At 36.7% G+C, this 18,313-nt stretch overlaps 1 protein-coding gene across 2 annotated transcripts in view; it reads right to left on the bottom strand.

Annotated features, from left to right (window-relative positions):
- Nucleotides 1-18,313, bottom strand: part of MS3_00006184 (uncharacterized protein) — a 52,267-nt gene that overhangs the window by 8,135 nt on the left and 25,819 nt on the right. For both annotated transcript variants that reach the window (XM_051214304.1, XM_051214305.1), the window contains exon 4: nucleotides 6,859-6,956. In XM_051214304.1, coding sequence (XP_051067461.1) covers nucleotides 6,859-6,956 — 98 coding nt within the window. The remainder of the gene's footprint in view (nucleotides 1-6,858; nucleotides 6,957-18,313) is intronic.

Genomic DNA, 18,313 nt, shown 5'->3' with positions numbered 1-18,313 from the left:
ACACTAGGACTCTAAATTATCCAAAATTAAAATCTAATTCATTTAATAATTATCACATTTTGGTGCGTTCTGTTTGATGTTTTGGAGAATCCTTGTATATTTTAGGTCTGAGCATCATTTTCTTAGAAGTTGACAAGTCCTTGCAGAAAGTGTTTTATTGTAAATTGACATCAAGAGAAGCATATCATACTAAAGATATTTTCCTAGTAGTCTATAAATACTGACTGCCGTAAATAACGCTAGTGGAATTGTAATGGATCAATCCCTCAACTTACGTGGTTCCCACCCTACATTTTGAGCTGACCACTGGGTTTCAGTTAAAATGTTTCTTACATGCTCGCTCGGAAAAAGACGTTCTAATTCATTCAATCCAACCATAAATCGAGACGTGTCAATAAGGCAATCTCTCATTTACTGGATCGTATTCCGTTCATGGTGTTGTGAAGTTTGTTACTCTGTTAAACCGACATGGATTATTCTAGATAGGTTTATTTATTTATTCTTTTCACGTCAAACTCTGGCCTTGTCATTCAGTGAATCACGCCTTGTTAAATCGAGTTAGCTCACTCGCCTTCTCCACTGCGCGTCACTTCGTTTCTCTTCTCTGCACTTCTCCTTGATTGTCTGTTCAGATCAATGAGTGTACGAAATATACGTGTTCGAAATTCAGCCTCATATTTAGTTGTTTTATTCCACTGGAGGCACGTATATTTCGATAACAATCATCATACGATCTGATACCAGATATCGGGCCGGTAGAGTATTCTCTTAAATCATATATATATATATATATATATATATATATATATATATATATATATATATATATAACATCCTTATTTGTTTTAAATTTGATACTGCACATGAAATTCCTTGATGTCTGTTTATATTCAGTCGTATCCTAAACATAACCATTATCATCATTGGTGGTAATGCGTTTGTAATCTATTCAAAACTAACATCACACCATTCATGTGATCTATGAATAATTTTATAACCGAACATGATTTTCTCATATATGTCCTCCTTACTATTTCTTATCATTTTACAGTTTCGTACTTCAAATTCATCTCTTCGTTTTCTATAAACTAGTACATTGGTCTCGTTTGATAAATATGCTTTAATAACATTGTTCTTATTGTGATATCGTGTTAATATCCGAGTGATCGATAGGTTGACTGACTGTTGTGTGGTTAATGAGTATGGGCTTCTCTGACAGGAGAGTAGCGTTCACTTTACTGAGGTTTGGAAACATTTGGTTCATGACAAGTTTGGATGCTTACTGGATATACCTGGATCCCAGTGTTGATGTTCGAACTGTTACTCAAACCCAGCACCTCTTACTTTGAACCCTAACCAGTTATCCACTGAGCTACAGAGTCTAACTGGACACTGACTTGTTCAAGAGGTAGGAAGTAAGTTGCATCCTGCTGACAAGTTTCAAATAGTATGAAACTCATGCTCTGCATTCCGACGCCAGCCACAATCCAGCTTTAATGAATTCTGTTTCCACCAAATTTAGCTAATAACTAACGAGAAGATATAGTTCGTGTTTTATTCAGCCCACTAACTTTGTACAATACTAGTCAACTGTGTCATATCAATTGATAATTCCTCAGGCAACATCAGTTCACTGTAGTTGACAGAACTATTACCTATAAGAACACGTGAGAGGTTAATATTCAATTTTATTTTCATTTATGGATAGCACAAACAGTTTTCGTAACCAGAAAATTACTATTAATTTTGAAGCGCTTATTCATTAAATATGATTCTTAACTTGGTTGTAAGTGAGCCCAGATGAGCAGGCTCTCACTAGAATGAAATGGCTGTCTAAACCTTCCTATTTGTCTACCTGGGATCAATCCATAATATAAACTATCATGATTATTTAATCACTTGTTTTTCTATAATCATCATAATTACTATATTGTTTTATACCGCTTGATTAATTCATCGATTTGCACTATGAGCCAATGTTTCGTTCCTCGTTTTATTATTAAAGGTTTTGAACTTAAATACTAAACAAAACAAAAAATATTATAACGAATGGAATAATACCAATAGTAGTTTGTGTAAATATTATCAACAGTGTTAACCACAAATGTGACTTGTGATGGATGTTAATTGGATTTATTTTTCCAGTTATGTACTTTATTCTAAGTTTCAAAGGTTGTTAGACAAACATATCTGCCTATGTACTTGCGATCATTTTCAATTTTTTTCTGTCTTTTGTACTAAGTACTCATTGCCATAATAATGATAATAATAATAATAATAATAATACCACTACTAATACTAACAGTAATAATGATACTATTGATTTGATTATTGATTCATATACGCGATGAGAAATTTATTGATAATGGTTCATTAGACACATATTTATCCATACCTATAACAACATGTAACAATATTCTAAGGATAAATAATATTTTGAACATGAAGTAATCTAATCTAAATTATAGTACTATCTAATAAGATTTTTGAGTACATAGTTATAAGTTTTTATCAAACAATCTAGACATTCAGTTCTGCATATCGACAACATTAAGAATGTGTACTTTCATTGTTGTAATTCTATTCATTTAGTAATATTTGTATTAGAACCATAAAAAATTTTAAAATGGGCATCACATTTCTTATGATTAGTTTTTTTTTAAACATTTTAGTTGTGATAAGATAACTTTAATTGATACATATTAAACAGCTTAACTAAAGCGAAAATTACCTTGAAAGTTATTGTATAAACATTACTTTTTCATCTACTGATAAGTATCGGGGAAAATAAATTTTAGTTTAATATAGTTATATGCATATTTAAAGTGTCAACATCAGTCAGTCAGTCAGCTACAACGTAGGACCAGGCATAAATGTGCATAGGTCCAAGTTGCCATACCTCATAAACACAACAAGATGAACACCGTATTCATAGAAGTAAATACAGTCTGTAGAGCCGTCTATTGTTACCTACAGCCAACGCGTTTTCCATCTCTTTTGCTTTCGTTGACCACCACAGCTCACGGTCGTTCCTTAGACTTTTGCTTAACCTAGATCTGATTTGTTTCCGCTCTTCGTCGTGTTCAGAGCCTAATGAGATGAGTTTACGAGAATCCATCAGCGCAATAGACTTAGAAGAAGCCTCGTTTTCAGAACTACCTAAGTGTGACCTCAGTCGTTCCCGGAACCTACTTTTGGTTTTCTCATTACTCAACTCATTTCTGACGGGTCTTTTTAGTGTAGTTTTACTGCATCCAGTAAGGCACAAGCAGATACGTGCCCTTATTAGAACATGGTCGGAGTTCAAGAGGGTATTCCAGAATGAGCGACAATCTTCTACCGACCCTCTCCAACGATGACTGATGGCAATATGGTCTATTTGAGTCCATCGTTGGTTTGGCGCGGGGGGTCGCCATGTTACACGATGTCTCTCCTTATACTTAAAATTAGTGCTTGCTAAGCATAAACAACAGATGATCACCATTATCTGTTGACTGAACCGGAACACTATAATGCCCATCTAAATGTCTTTCTGCTTGGTTTAAGCTAACCACTCAAGCATTAAAGTCACTTGCTACGGGTACTATATCTGAGCGTTTAGCTTTCTGAAGAAGTTCAGAGAGCTTTCTGTTAAAGTCATCTTTCACTTCATCCGGGTTGCAGTGAGTGGGAGCGTAGGCAGAAACGACGAAAAGGCATCGACGTGTGTCCTTATCCTTCCGAGTTCTCACAAAGCCATTTAGCCGAACAGCACATAGGTGATTGTTAACAGGGATCCATTCTAATAGTGTTTGTTCTGCCCTCATACTTAGTGCTATGCCTACACCCACCAGACCACGGGAACTAGCCATCGAGTCACCAGATACACTTAGGGTGTATCTCATCGGCTCTCTGTTTTGAAGAGGTGAGGTCAAGTGAATGACCACACTAGGATCCTGTGTGTGTGTTTCGGAGACACAGCATACATCAATGGTACGAGATTGTAGGGTTTTAGCCAAGGAGGCCTACTGGCCGATTTGACATAGGGCGTGTACGTTGAAGGCTCCAATGTGTAGTTTGGAGCGAGGTTTCAGTAGATTTGGGGCATTGTTTTGAGCACTAGAATCGTTGGCCACGGTGACACTTGAGGAGGAAGTCAAAATAGTTGAAAGTCGACGTAGGAGGAATGGTAGGAATTGAAGAAGGAGGTTGGTTATGAATACAGTGGTCTTGAGTGCTGTTAGAATTGTACGGGCAGTTATCACTTCCCGGTTTCCCACACTGTGGAAGGGTTCTTCAGGGAGAACCTGAATAGGAAATTGGATTAGAGGTGGTCTTAGGGACGTGAGAGCGTGACCGCAATGCCCCTGTTACAACTGACGAAGTCGGTCACACACGACCATTTTGTGAGTAGTTTTCATGTTTGCTCCGTATTTGTTGAGATCTTACTACCGGAGACGGATATCCGTGTGATGAGGCGAGGTGTGTATTTTTAGGGTCGACCTTTTCCAACTTCACCCCTCTTTGTATGAAAGCAACATCGCTGTTATGCTGATTGGCTGAAGGAAACCCCTTACTGCTGTCACACCTTTGTGCAGTCAGCAGTACGAATTCGCCTTCGGACCTTGGTTTTGCTGCTTTTATTCTTACCGCTCTTCAACTGACCTGTCTTACATGGTAGGACCTTGAGAAACGATTGTTCTAGCCACTATAGATCGATTGGTTCATTACGATAGGTAAGTCGGACCACCACGTCAAGGTAGCAGCAACGGTCGGGAAGTGTCAAGACACCTGGATAATAAAAGACGTTTATGGAACGCTTCAATAATGCAAACCCAATATACCACTAAGTGTTAAACTTTCAGGCTTTTCAGGAATTATGCTACTTTTGGACCATTGATATGAGATCCAATGATTTATACTTCTAACTTTCGTTTATTCTCATTTTTTTTCTTTATCACATGCTTATACTGGAAGTAAATAGATGTATACTCTTTACACCTAACATAATAATCACAAACAAGTGTAACGATTACTCATCAGTCCGTACCCACGGCTCCATATTAAAAGTGTCAAATCAATCATATTCAAGATATGTCGTATGTTACACCTAGAACAATGAAGAAAACACAACGGTACGGATTCCTAACTTATATTAAGTTGTCATACTACTCTATTCTCACATCAGATGATCATCAGTTCACGGTGACAATTAATTTTAAGTTATCCGCACCCCCTTACAGAACACCTTTTGTAATTAATAATCCATTGTTCATTAGTGACTGTCTTCCAGATGAATCTTCGAACGTTTTAGCAGAAATTTACAACTAGTAAAGACAATCAAACTGCGTATGGGACAGATATACATAGATAATGAGACAGAGGATAGTGCTATATCACATATTGACTGAAGCTACGAATGTGTACTACTGGCTTTAGGTTAGACGTCTAGGTAAGTACTGATCGCCTCGAGTCATAAAGGCCATGGGTTCAATTCTACATGGAATCATGAATGAGAACTGATGGAAAGGCTACGAGTAGGATGAAAAAGTTACATACTCTGCTTCTATTTCCAACAGTTTTTCAGCTAGTGCAAAAACACTCATTTAGACATTCATAAAAAGATGAAAAAAGCGTTTGGTTAAGCCTTGTTTCATGTCAAATTGTTAAATAATTAGAGTGATATAGGAATTCAAACGACCGTTCTTCAAGTTGTCATCCGGGGCTAAAACAACACACATAAAATCTGCTCTTTAAGTTGTTTCAAACTTATATATATTTCGTTTTGACTGCTCTTATTTTTTAACAAAAAAAGTTATAAAATTTTAATTCTTGTAATTGTCAAGTGACAATTTGCTACAAATCAGTTAATTTTTATAGGTTAATCTCAATCAGTAATGGGATGAGAAACACTGTTTATTAAGATTTTTATAAAAAAAAATAAGACAATCGATCGTGGAAGAGTGTTGACCTTTATATTGAAAATTGTGAAAAGTAATATCTTTAATAAAGATACTGTAGTAAATTTATAAGTATTTGGCTTACAGACACAAGGAAGCTATAGTTTAGTATATATATATATATATATACATATATATATATATATATATATATATATATATATATATGTACGTTACGATTTGCATCATAGACACCAACACAGAATGAATGTTATATTTTTGTGTGATAAAAAAATCAACACGAAACACAACGTTTGATTTACACTTAATTGATAGAATAAACGTATTTGAATATTGAAGTAGTAAACATATCATACGATTCTAGAACAATATGTTGTTTATAAAATAAATACACTTGATAACAAAGTTTTTTATTATCTTCTGTTTTTTCATAGATAAACTTCTTTAATTGATTATTGGTACGGATATTTATGTATTTATTTTCTTATTAAAATGAAAGATCTTGCTGATTACATAAGAAGGGGTGACTATAAAGACACTATCTCTAACAGTGGTATTTTGAGAGGTACAGGTTTTAGTTTATGAAATAAAAGTGGCGAAACTATAATTTATGAACGAACCAATCAGATTTAGGATAACACGTTTTAGATATTTGCGCAAAATTCATTCAACCGTTTGGCTAAATAGCGTCTTGGTATTTTAGTTGATGTCAGTTCGTGATAAAAACCTAAAATTTATTTCCTAACACTAACTTCAACTGTAAATCATAATTGTAATTCCTCGCACCGGTTCATAACCTTAAGTCCTAGTTGATAGGTGGGTATTCTCAAGGTCACTTTAGCGTCACTCAAAGATCTCCATAAATTATTGTTTCATCATAAAAATTTCTACTTTGTAGATACTCTCTGTTAATGCCAAATACTATAGTATACATATATAACGAAAATAAGAAACTAACCTTGTATTATATAAAGAGTTTCTAATCTTTTGATTTGTTATACTTGATGATAATTCAGCAACCAATAATTTTAATGCACGAACTTCCGATTGAAGTATCTATAATTGAAATTATTTTCAAAAGAAAAAAAATCTATGACATATGGAGATATGAAGTAATTTAAAAAAACAAAACAGAATGAACCATTAGTACAATGCAGAAGACCCATTTTACTTGTTTAAATAATAGTACAATAACAAGCTTGTGCTCAAGTAGATATTGATATGGACATGGTAATGGTATAAACATAATTTATTTTTGTAAATAAATTGTATCTATAATTATCAAACATACATTTTATTGAAAGTTTGACTGTGATTTTAGAGTTCAATTGGTTATTATAAACTGCGATGTTTTTTACACAAAACATTTACCGTATAATATGAGGTATAATTTTAAACCTTGTCAATAAAAAAATAAAGCCACTTAACTTTATGATCTAAATAAATAAAAACATAATCTGTCGTTGGCGATGAAACTGTTATGACCTTGGATGTCTGACTTTTCGATCACACGATCTATCTACCAATCCGAATACGACTTATACGAATCTTCACACTAGGCCAACCAATGACGTTCAACCGGTGTGGGCAGTTTAGCGTCCTTATTGGTCCTATGTCCTACGAGCCCTTCCACTTGAGTCCAGAACAAGATACCAGCTTCCGAATCAGAGCAGATCGTTTATTTCAGGCATACTTGGTTTATATATCAATCACACAGACCGCAACGTACCATAAAATAGGAAATAATATTTGTACACAAATAAGCCAAAAAGTGGCTGTGAATGTGGGAGGCATTAGTTAATAAACTGAACATAACTTAAGAAGCGTAAATCGTACAATAATAAATTATAGGTCAAAATAAAGCTTATCATAAAAGGAATATAAATATACATAGTGTAATTGTTGAGTAGTTATACAATAAGAATGTTTATAGAATATTAGTCCATGAATAGTCCTCGGAAGTTACCTGTTATTTAATCTTCACCGGATATAACACCTCCCTTTTTTTTTTGAAGCATTAGAGATAATAATGATCCTTAGGATTTATTTTTATTCGATTGGGCTTTCGTCTGATGCGCTGCGACCTCCTCGGGAGTGTTTCACACGTCTTGTTATTATTCGGATCATTTTTAATTTCATTATTCGACTCAGTTAATATATTTATTGGTATCTTCGACTTTGTAGCATTTTCTGTCTCTCTTTCTTGTCTGGTTGGCTGTATCTGGTTTGCATGTCTCACCCATATCTTTTGTCCAACTTCTACTTCGTAGATATCTTTCCCTTTTTTTCGTATTATTATGCCAAACTTCCAAGTTGGCTTTACTCCCGTGAAATCTCTTGTTATTACCGCTTGTCCCACCTTAAACCTTCTGGGCAATGCACCGTGCCGCTTGTTGAATTGCTGTTCCATTCGTTTGTTCTTTCGGAGGTTGGCTCTAAGCTTTGGTTTCATTTGCTCCATAGGTATTCTAATCTTTCTCCCAAAAATTGCTTCTGCCGGGCTTTCTTGATTATTTGTTGTTGGGTTTGGTGTTGCTCGGTATGTTTGTAGAAATCTTTGAATCATCTCGTCTATTTCACCTTCTCCCTCGGCTTTAAGTAGCGCTCTTTTAAATGTATCTACGAACCTCTCGACTAGACCGTTTGACTGTGGATGATATGGGGGTGTCTTTATATGCCTAACAGCGTTGGCGGCGCAGAACTTCGAGAATTCAGCGGAGGTGAACTGTGGTCCATTATCGGATACTAATACATCTGGACACCCAAAACAGCTAAATACATGCCTCAGTTTTTCAATAGTAGCTTTTGTAGAAAGAGACTTAACGTAGTGGATTTCCGGCCATTTTGAGAAAGCATCAACCATCACTAAGTACTGTTTTCCGTTTATGGGACCGGCGAAATCTACGTGTACTCTTGACCATGGATTTGTTGGTGTCCCCCAACTCTGCATTTCGGTCTTGCGAGGGGCTTTGATAGCTTTTGCACACGCGGAACATCTCTCAACATATTCTTTGATCTGAGCGTCAATATTCGGCCAATATACGTATCCACGTGCAAGTGCCTTCATCCTTGCTACCCCTGGGTGTGCGGCATGCAGTTGTGACATCACCTTACAGCGTAAATTTATGGGTACGATTACTCGATTCCCAAACATCAAGCATCCATCCACAAGTGATAGGGAATTCCGACGGTGGGAATACTGTTCAATATTTTTGTCGTCTATATGGGCAGGCCAACCATGTTCGAGGTAACTAATAATCTGCTTCAATTCATTATCTTCTTGAGTATAGCGTCTAATATCTTCAGAGGATAATGGTGTTGCTTTTATGGCAACTTGCAGTATATGGTGAATATCATCTTCCAACGATATCGTTGCGATAATAGAATCTTCACGTTCCTGCTTCTGATTCGCAATTAATCGAGATAAGGCATCAGCTTGTCCAAACTTTTCAGTTGATTTATATAGGATTTGGAAATCATAAGCAAGCAACGTAATAGCCCAGCGTTGTAACCGATTCGCTGTATAAGCAGGAATACCTGACTTTGATCCAAATATAGATATAAGCGGCTTGTGGTCTGTTAAAAGCGTAAATCGACGACCATAAATCATTTTATGAAATTTCTTTACTGCAAAAACTAAAGCTAATCCTTCCTTCTCAATCTGACTATATTTTCGCTCGGCTGAGTTAAGAGTTCGGGATGCATGGGCAATTGGCTTTTCTTTACCATCAGGAAAACGATGACTGATAACGGCTCCAATTCCATAGTTTGAAGCATCGGCGGCTACAATTATTTCAAGCTTTGGATTATAATGAGTCAGCAACAGTTTAGAAGATAAAATCCTTTTTATTTCATCGAAAGAATCTTGGCATTCTTTTGTCCAGTGCCATGTTGTATTAGCCATCAAAAGTTGATTTAATGGTTGTCGCAATTTATACATCTGGGGTACGAACATACTATAATAACCAATCATCCCCAAGAATGAACGAAGGGTTGTAACCTCAGTCGGTCTGGGTATATTTTTGATAGCATTTATATTGTCTGGATCCGGTCGACGACCATCTTTATCAAATATATATCCCAGGTATTTAACAGACTCGAGCAGAAATTCACACTTTTCTTTTTGTAACTGAAACCCAGCTTGTGATATTTTAGTGAGCACCACATCTAACCGACGCATTAATTCCTGCGTGGAAGAGCCAACAACTATAATATCATCCAAATAAACTGCTACACCTTCGATGTTAGACACCATAGTATCCATTATCTGCTGGAAAATTGCTGGAGCTGGCTTAACACCAAACGGTAATCGGTTAAATCGATAAAGCCCACGGTGGGTATTAATGGTTAATAACTCCTTTGAATCTTCGTCAACTTCCACCTGTAAGTAAGCTTCAGACAAATCAAGTTTAGAAAAATAACGTCCACCGTTCAGTTTAATAAATAAATCCTCTGGTAAAGGTAATGGATATGAATGATTTTGTAAAACGTCATTTAATCCTGTTGAAAAATCTGCACAAAGGCGAATAGCTCCGCTCGCTTTCTGAACTACTACAATTGGTGCTGCCCATGCCGAATAATTAACAGGTTGTATAACACCGAGTTTCTCTAGTCGGTCTAATTCTTTGTCGACTTTGTCAATAGCTGCATATGGAACTTGACGCTTTGGACGGAAAACAGGTTTTACATCCTGTCGTAGGTATAATTTTGCCTTCTCAATTGTGCAGCATCCCAATTTATTCTGGAACAAGTTTTTATGTTTCTGCAAAAGATCTTCTATAGTTACGACTTTCTTAGCTACATGAACTGTGGGTGGATCTCTAGGATTACTTGCGCTTTTCATTGTGCATATTTCATTTAATGGTACATCCCATAAATTTAGTTTATCTATCCAGTCTATACCAATAAGGTCTAACTCATGTCTGTTCGTTAAGTAACAATTTCCTGTAAAGTAATTACCTCGGAATTTAACAGAGCATTTTATCATTCCCACAAGTTTCAATATATCTCCGGACGCATTCCGTGCAGTGTGCTCTGTTGGTAATACTTTCGGACACCCAATTAAATACCACGTTCGTTTCGAGATTAGTGTGATATCTGACGCCGTGTCCAGTTGCAATCGAATATGAACACCATTAACAATTAATTCCACATATCTTCTTTTATCCGCTACGCTTAGAGCCAGTGTAGAATATACGCTGTTTATATACTTATTTTCGTACTGGTGCGGACGTCTGGTTCGTTTTGATCTTAAACTTTCTCTAGTTCGGCAGACTAATTCTTTGTGGCCAACTTTATTGCATATAGTGCATCTATGATTTCTAAACCGGCAAAATCTTGAGAAATGCCACGCACCACAATACCAACATTTAGTTGCAGGTTTAGGGCTTTTCGAGTGATATTTATGACTTTTGGTACTATTTCGTCTTTGACCTGTCTTAACAGCATGAACAGAATTCGATGGAGCAGCACTTTTGGTTTCCAGCATAGCTGTATCTTGTTTTAAATTTATTAATCGTTGACATTCAGTGGTGATAGTTTGTAACGTCATTTCATCATCATGTTCCATACGGGATAACAACTTCATGCGAAAGTCGGCATCAACAGGAGAGTTCAGACCAGAAATAAATAATAAGCATTTAAATTGATCACTGGTTAATACATTTAATTTAAATCGTTCTGCTTGTAAATTTACTCTTCCGGCGTACGTAGTATAATCTTCATCAGCCTCTTTAGTCAGCTGTAGACAGTTATACCGGATACGGAATAAAGACGACTGTTCACAAAACATTTTATTTAGGATGTTAACAGTTTCATCGAAACTAACTTCTCGCGGATGTTTAGGCAGAATATGGTTTTTATACTTTTGATGCTCATTAGGACCAAGTTTTTGTAATAGCAGCCGAACTTTCTTTGCGTCATCTATAGCAGCAAATTCAACTCGGAAAATATCTTCAATTCTGCCAAACCATGCTTCAAAAGTGTGACCGTTGTCTGCATCAAATATAAATTCTGAAACTGGATTAAGGTATGACTCAATACTTTTATGTTCTGGAATCTCTTGTTGGATAGATAGTTTCCCCAAAAGTGTTTCCAAGAGTTTCTGTTGAGAAGCTAACATCTGCTGCTGCTGTTGTTGATATTGTTGCTGCTGTTGTTGTAATAATAACTGCAACTGTTCTAAGGAAATCGACATTTTTTTATTTTGCCAATAATATTAGCTCCAAAAATCACCGGCAATTATAACAGCTAATTTATTTCCAAAATCTGAGTCAGCACTTGTTGTATTATTATTATTATTATTTTGTTGCCAAAATCCCCGTCGCCAATTGTTATGACCTTGGATGTCTGACTTTTCGATCACACGATCTATCTACCAATCCGAATACGACTTATACGAATCTTCACACTAGGCCAACCAATGACGTTCAACCGGTGTGGGCAGTTTAGCGTCCTTATTGGTCCTATGTCCTACGAGCCCTTCCACTTGAGTCCAGAACAAGATACCAGCTTCCGAATCAGAGCAGATCGTTTATTTCAGGCATACTTGGTTTATATATCAATCACACAGACCGCAACGTACCATAAAATAGGAAATAATATTTGTACACAAATAAGCCAAAAAGTGGCTGTGAATGTGGGAGGCATTAGTTAATAAACTGAACATAACTTAAGAAGCGTAAATCGTACAATAATAAATTATAGGTCAAAATAAAGCTTATCATAAAAGGAATATAAATATACATAGTGTAATTGTTGAGTAGTTATACAATAAGAATGTTTATAGAATATTAGTCCATGAATAGTCCTCGGAAGTTACCTGTTATTTAATCTTCACCGGATATAACACCTCCCTTTTTTTTTTGAAGCATTAGAGATAATAATGATCCTTAGGATTTATTTTTATTCGATTGGGCTTTCGTCTGATGCGCTGCGACCTCCTCGGGAGTGTTTCACACGTCTTGTTATTATTCGGATCATTTTTAATTTCATTATTCGACTCAGTTAATATATTTATTGGTATCTTCGACTTTGTAGCATTTTCTGTCTCTCTTTCTTGTCTGGTTGGCTGTATCTGGTTTGCATGTCTCACCCATATCTTTTGTCCAACTTCTACTTCGTAGATATCTTTCCCTTTTTTTCGTATTATTATGCCAAACTTCCAAGTTGGCTTTACTCCCGTGAAATCTCTTGTTATTACCGCTTGTCCCACCTTAAACCTTCTGGGCAATGCACCGTGCCGCTTGTTGAATTGCTGTTCCATTCGTTTGTTCTTTCGGAGGTTGGCTCTAAGCTTTGGTTTCATTTGCTCCATAGGTATTCTAATCTTTCTCCCAAAAATTGCTTCTGCCGGGCTTTCTTGATTATTTGTTGTTGGGTTTGGTGTTGCTCGGTATGTTTGTAGAAATCTTTGAATCATCTCGTCTATTTCACCTTCTCCCTCGGCTTTAAGTAGCGCTCTTTTAAATGTATCTACGAACCTCTCGACTAGACCGTTTGACTGTGGATGATATGGGGGTGTCTTTATATGCCTAACAGCGTTGGCGGCGCAGAACTTCGAGAATTCAGCGGAGGTGAACTGTGGTCCATTATCGGATACTAATACATCTGGACACCCAAAACAGCTAAATACATGCCTCAGTTTTTCAATAGTAGCTTTTGTAGAAAGAGACTTAACGTAGTGGATTTCCGGCCATTTTGAGAAAGCATCAACCATCACTAAGTACTGTTTTCCGTTTATGGGACCGGCGAAATCTACGTGTACTCTTGACCATGGATTTGTTGGTGTCCCCCAACTCTGCATTTCGGTCTTGCGAGGGGCTTTGATAGCTTTTGCACACGCGGAACATCTCTCAACATATTCTTTGATCTGAGCGTCAATATTCGGCCAATATACGTATCCACGTGCAAGTGCCTTCATCCTTGCTACCCCTGGGTGTGCGGCATGCAGTTGTGACATCACCTTACAGCGTAAATTTATGGGTACGATTACTCGATTCCCAAACATCAAGCATCCATCCACAAGTGATAGGGAATTCCGACGGTGGGAATACTGTTCAATATTTTTGTCGTCTATATGGGCAGGCCAACCATGTTCGAGGTAACTAATAATCTGCTTCAATTCATTATCTTCTTGAGTATAGCGTCTAATATCTTCAGAGGATAATGGTGTTGCTTTTATGGCAACTTGCAGTATATGGTGAATATCATCTTCCAACGATATCGTTGCGATAATAGAATCTTCACGTTCCTGCTTCTGATTCGCAATTAATCGAGATAAGGCATCAGCTTGTCCAAACTTTTCAGTTGATTTATATAGGATTTGGAAATCATAAGCAAGCAACGTAATAGCCCAGCGTTGTAACCGATTCGCTGTATAAGCAGGAATACCTGACTTTGATCCAAATATAGATATAAGCGGCTTGTGGTCTGTTAAAAGCGTAAATCGACGACCATAAATCATTTTATGAAATTTCTTTACTGCAAAAACTAAAGCTAATCCTTCCTTCTCAATCTGACTATATTTTCGCTCGGCTGAGTTAAGAGTTCGGGATGCATGGGCAATTGGCTTTTCTTTACCATCAGGAAAACGATGACTGATAACGGCTCCAATTCCATAGTTTGAAGCATCGGCGGCTACAATTATTTCAAGCTTTGGATTATAATGAGTCAGCAACAGTTTAGAAGATAAAATCCTTTTTATTTCATCGAAAGAATCTTGGCATTCTTTTGTCCAGTGCCATGTTGTATTAGCCATCAAAAGTTGATTTAATGGTTGTCGCAATTTATACATCTGGGGTACGAACATACTATAATAACCAATCATCCCCAAGAATGAACGAAGGGTTGTAACCTCAGTCGGTCTGGGTATATTTTTGATAGCATTTATATTGTCTGGATCCGGTCGACGACCATCTTTATCAAATATATATCCCAGGTATTTAACAGACTCGAGCAGAAATTCACACTTTTCTTTTTGTAACTGAAACCCAGCTTGTGATATTTTAGTGAGCACCACATCTAACCGACGCATTAATTCCTGCGTGGAAGAGCCAACAACTATAATATCATCCAAATAAACTGCTACACCTTCGATGTTAGACACCATAGTATCCATTATCTGCTGGAAAATTGCTGGAGCTGGCTTAACACCAAACGGTAATCGGTTAAATCGATAAAGCCCACGGTGGGTATTAATGGTTAATAACTCCTTTGAATCTTCGTCAACTTCCACCTGTAAGTAAGCTTCAGACAAATCAAGTTTAGAAAAATAACGTCCACCGTTCAGTTTAATAAATAAATCCTCTGGTAAAGGTAATGGATATGAATGATTTTGTAAAACGTCATTTAATCCTGTTGAAAAATCTGCACAAAGGCGAATAGCTCCGCTCGCTTTCTGAACTACTACAATTGGTGCTGCCCATGCCGAATAATTAACAGGTTGTATAACACCGAGTTTCTCTAGTCGGTCTAATTCTTTGTCGACTTTGTCAATAGCTGCATATGGAACTTGACGCTTTGGACGGAAAACAGGTTTTACATCCTGTCGTAGGTATAATTTTGCCTTCTCAATTGTGCAGCATCCCAATTTATTCTGGAACAAGTTTTTATGTTTCTGCAAAAGATCTTCTATAGTTACGACTTTCTTAGCTACATGAACTGTGGGTGGATCTCTAGGATTACTTGCGCTTTTCATTGTGCATATTTCATTTAATGGTACATCCCATAAATTTAGTTTATCTATCCAGTCTATACCAATAAGGTCTAACTCATGTCTGTTCGTTAAGTAACAATTTCCTGTAAAGTAATTACCTCGGAATTTAACAGAGCATTTTATCATTCCCACAAGTTTCAATATATCTCCGGACGCATTCCGTGCAGTGTGCTCTGTTGGTAATACTTTCGGACACCCAATTAAATACCACGTTCGTTTCGAGATTAGTGTGATATCTGACGCCGTGTCCAGTTGCAATCGAATATGAACACCATTAACAATTAATTCCACATATCTTCTTTTATCCGCTACGCTTAGAGCCAGTGTAGAATATACGCTGTTTATATACTTATTTTCGTACTGGTGCGGACGTCTGGTTCGTTTTGATCTTAAACTTTCTCTAGTTCGGCAGACTAATTCTTTGTGGCCAACTTTATTGCATATAGTGCATCTATGATTTCTAAACCGGCAAAATCTTGAGAAATGCCACGCACCACAATACCAACATTTAGTTGCAGGTTTAGGGCTTTTCGAGTGATATTTATGACTTTTGGTACTATTTCGTCTTTGACCTGTCTTAACAGCATGAACAGAATTCGATGGAGCAGCACTTTTGGTTTCCAGCATAGCTGTATCTTGTTTTAAATTTATTAATCGTTGACATTCAGTGGTGATAGTTTGTAACGTCATTTCATCATCATGTTCCATACGGGATAACAACTTCATGCGAAAGTCAGCATCAACAGGAGAGTTCAGACCAGAAATAAATAATAAGCATTTAAATTGATCACTGGTTAATACATTTAATTTAAATCGTTCTGCTTGTAAATTTACTCTTCCGGCGTACGTAGTATAATCTTCATCAGCCTCTTTAGTCAGCTGTAGACAGTTATACCGGATACGGAATAAAGACGACTGTTCACAAAACATTTTATTTAGGATGTTAACAGTTTCATCGAAACTAACTTCTCGCGGATGTTTAGGCAGAATATGGTTTTTATACTTTTGATGCTCATTAGGACCAAGTTTTTGTAATAGCAGCCGAACTTTCTTTGCGTCATCTATAGCAGCAAATTCAACTCGGAAAATATCTTCAATTCTGCCAAACCATGCTTCAAAAGTGTGACCGTTGTCTGCATCAAATATAAATTCTGAAACTGGATTAAGGTATGACTCAATACTTTTATGTTCTGGAATCTCTTGTTGGATAGATAGTTTCCCCAAAAGTGTTTCCAAGAGTTTCTGTTGAGAAGCTAACATCTGCTGCTGCTGTTGTTGATATTGTTGCTGCTGTTGTTGTAATAATAACTGCAACTGTTCTAAGGAAATCGACATTTTTTTATTTTGCCAATAATATTAGCTCCAAAAATCACCGGCAATTATAACAGCTAATTTATTTCCAAAATCTGAGTCAGCACTTGTTGTATTATTATTATTATTATTTTGTTGCCAAAATCCCCGTCGCCAATTGTTATGACCTTGGATGTCTGACTTTTCGATCACACGATCTATCTACCAATCCGAATACGACTTATACGAATCTTCACACTAGGCCAACCAATGACGTTCAACCGGTGTGGGCAGTTTAGCGTCCTTATTGGTCCTATGTCCTACGAGCCCTTCCACTTGAGTCCAGAACAAGATACCAGCTTCCGAATCAGAGCAGATCGTTTATTTCAGGCATACTTGGTTTATATATCAATCACACAGACCGCAACGTACCATAAAATAGGAAATAATATTTGTACACAAATAAGCCAAAAAGTGGCTGTGAATGTGGGAGGCATTAGTTAATAAACTGAACATAACTTAAGAAGCGTAAATCGTACAATAATAAATTATAGGTCAAAATAAAGCTTATCATAAAAGGAATATAAATATACATAGTGTAATTGTTGAGTAGTTATACAATAAGAATGTTTATAGAATATTAGTCCATGAATAGTCCTCGGAAGTCACCTGTTATTTAATCTTCACCGGATATAACACCTCCCTTTTTTTTTGAAGCATTAGAGATAATAATGATCCTTAGGATTTATTTTTATTCGATTGGGCTTTCGTCTGATGCGCTGCGACCTCCTCGGGAGTGTTTCACACGTCTTGTTATTATTCGGATCATTTTTAATTTCATTATTCGACTCAGTTAATATATTTATTGGTATCTTCGACTTTGTAGCATTTTCTGTCTCTCTTTCTTGTCTGGTTGGCTGTATCTGGTTTGCATGTCTCACCCATATCTTTTGTCCAACTTCTACTTCGTAGATATCTTTCCCTTTTTTTCGTATTATTATGCCAAACTTCCAAGTTGGCTTTACTCCCGTGAAATCTCTTGTTATTACCGCTTGTCCCACCTTAAACCTTCTGGGCAATGCACCGTGCCGCTTGTTGAATTGCTGTTCCATTCGTTTGTTCTTTCGGAGGTTGGCTCTAAGCTTTGGTTTCATTTGCTCCATAGGTATTCTAATCTTTCTCCCAAAAATTGCTTCTGCCGGGCTTTCTTGATTATTTGTTGTTGGGTTTGGTGTTGCTCGGTATGTTTGTAGAAATCTTTGAATCATCTCGTCTATTTCACCTTCTCCCTCGGCTTTAAGTAGCGCTCTTTTAAATGTATCTACGAACCTCTCGACTAGACCGTTTGACTGTGGATGATATGGGGGTGTCTTTATATGCCTAACAGCGTTGGCGGCGCAGAACTTCG

The sequence above is a fragment of the Schistosoma haematobium genome, chromosome 2 (assembly GCF_000699445.3).
Source record: "Schistosoma haematobium chromosome 2, whole genome shotgun sequence".
NCBI classification, from domain to species: Eukaryota; Metazoa; Platyhelminthes; class Trematoda; order Strigeidida; family Schistosomatidae; genus Schistosoma; species Schistosoma haematobium.
Note: the sequence above shows the minus strand (reverse complement) of the source record. Positions and strands in the feature narration are given on the sequence as shown.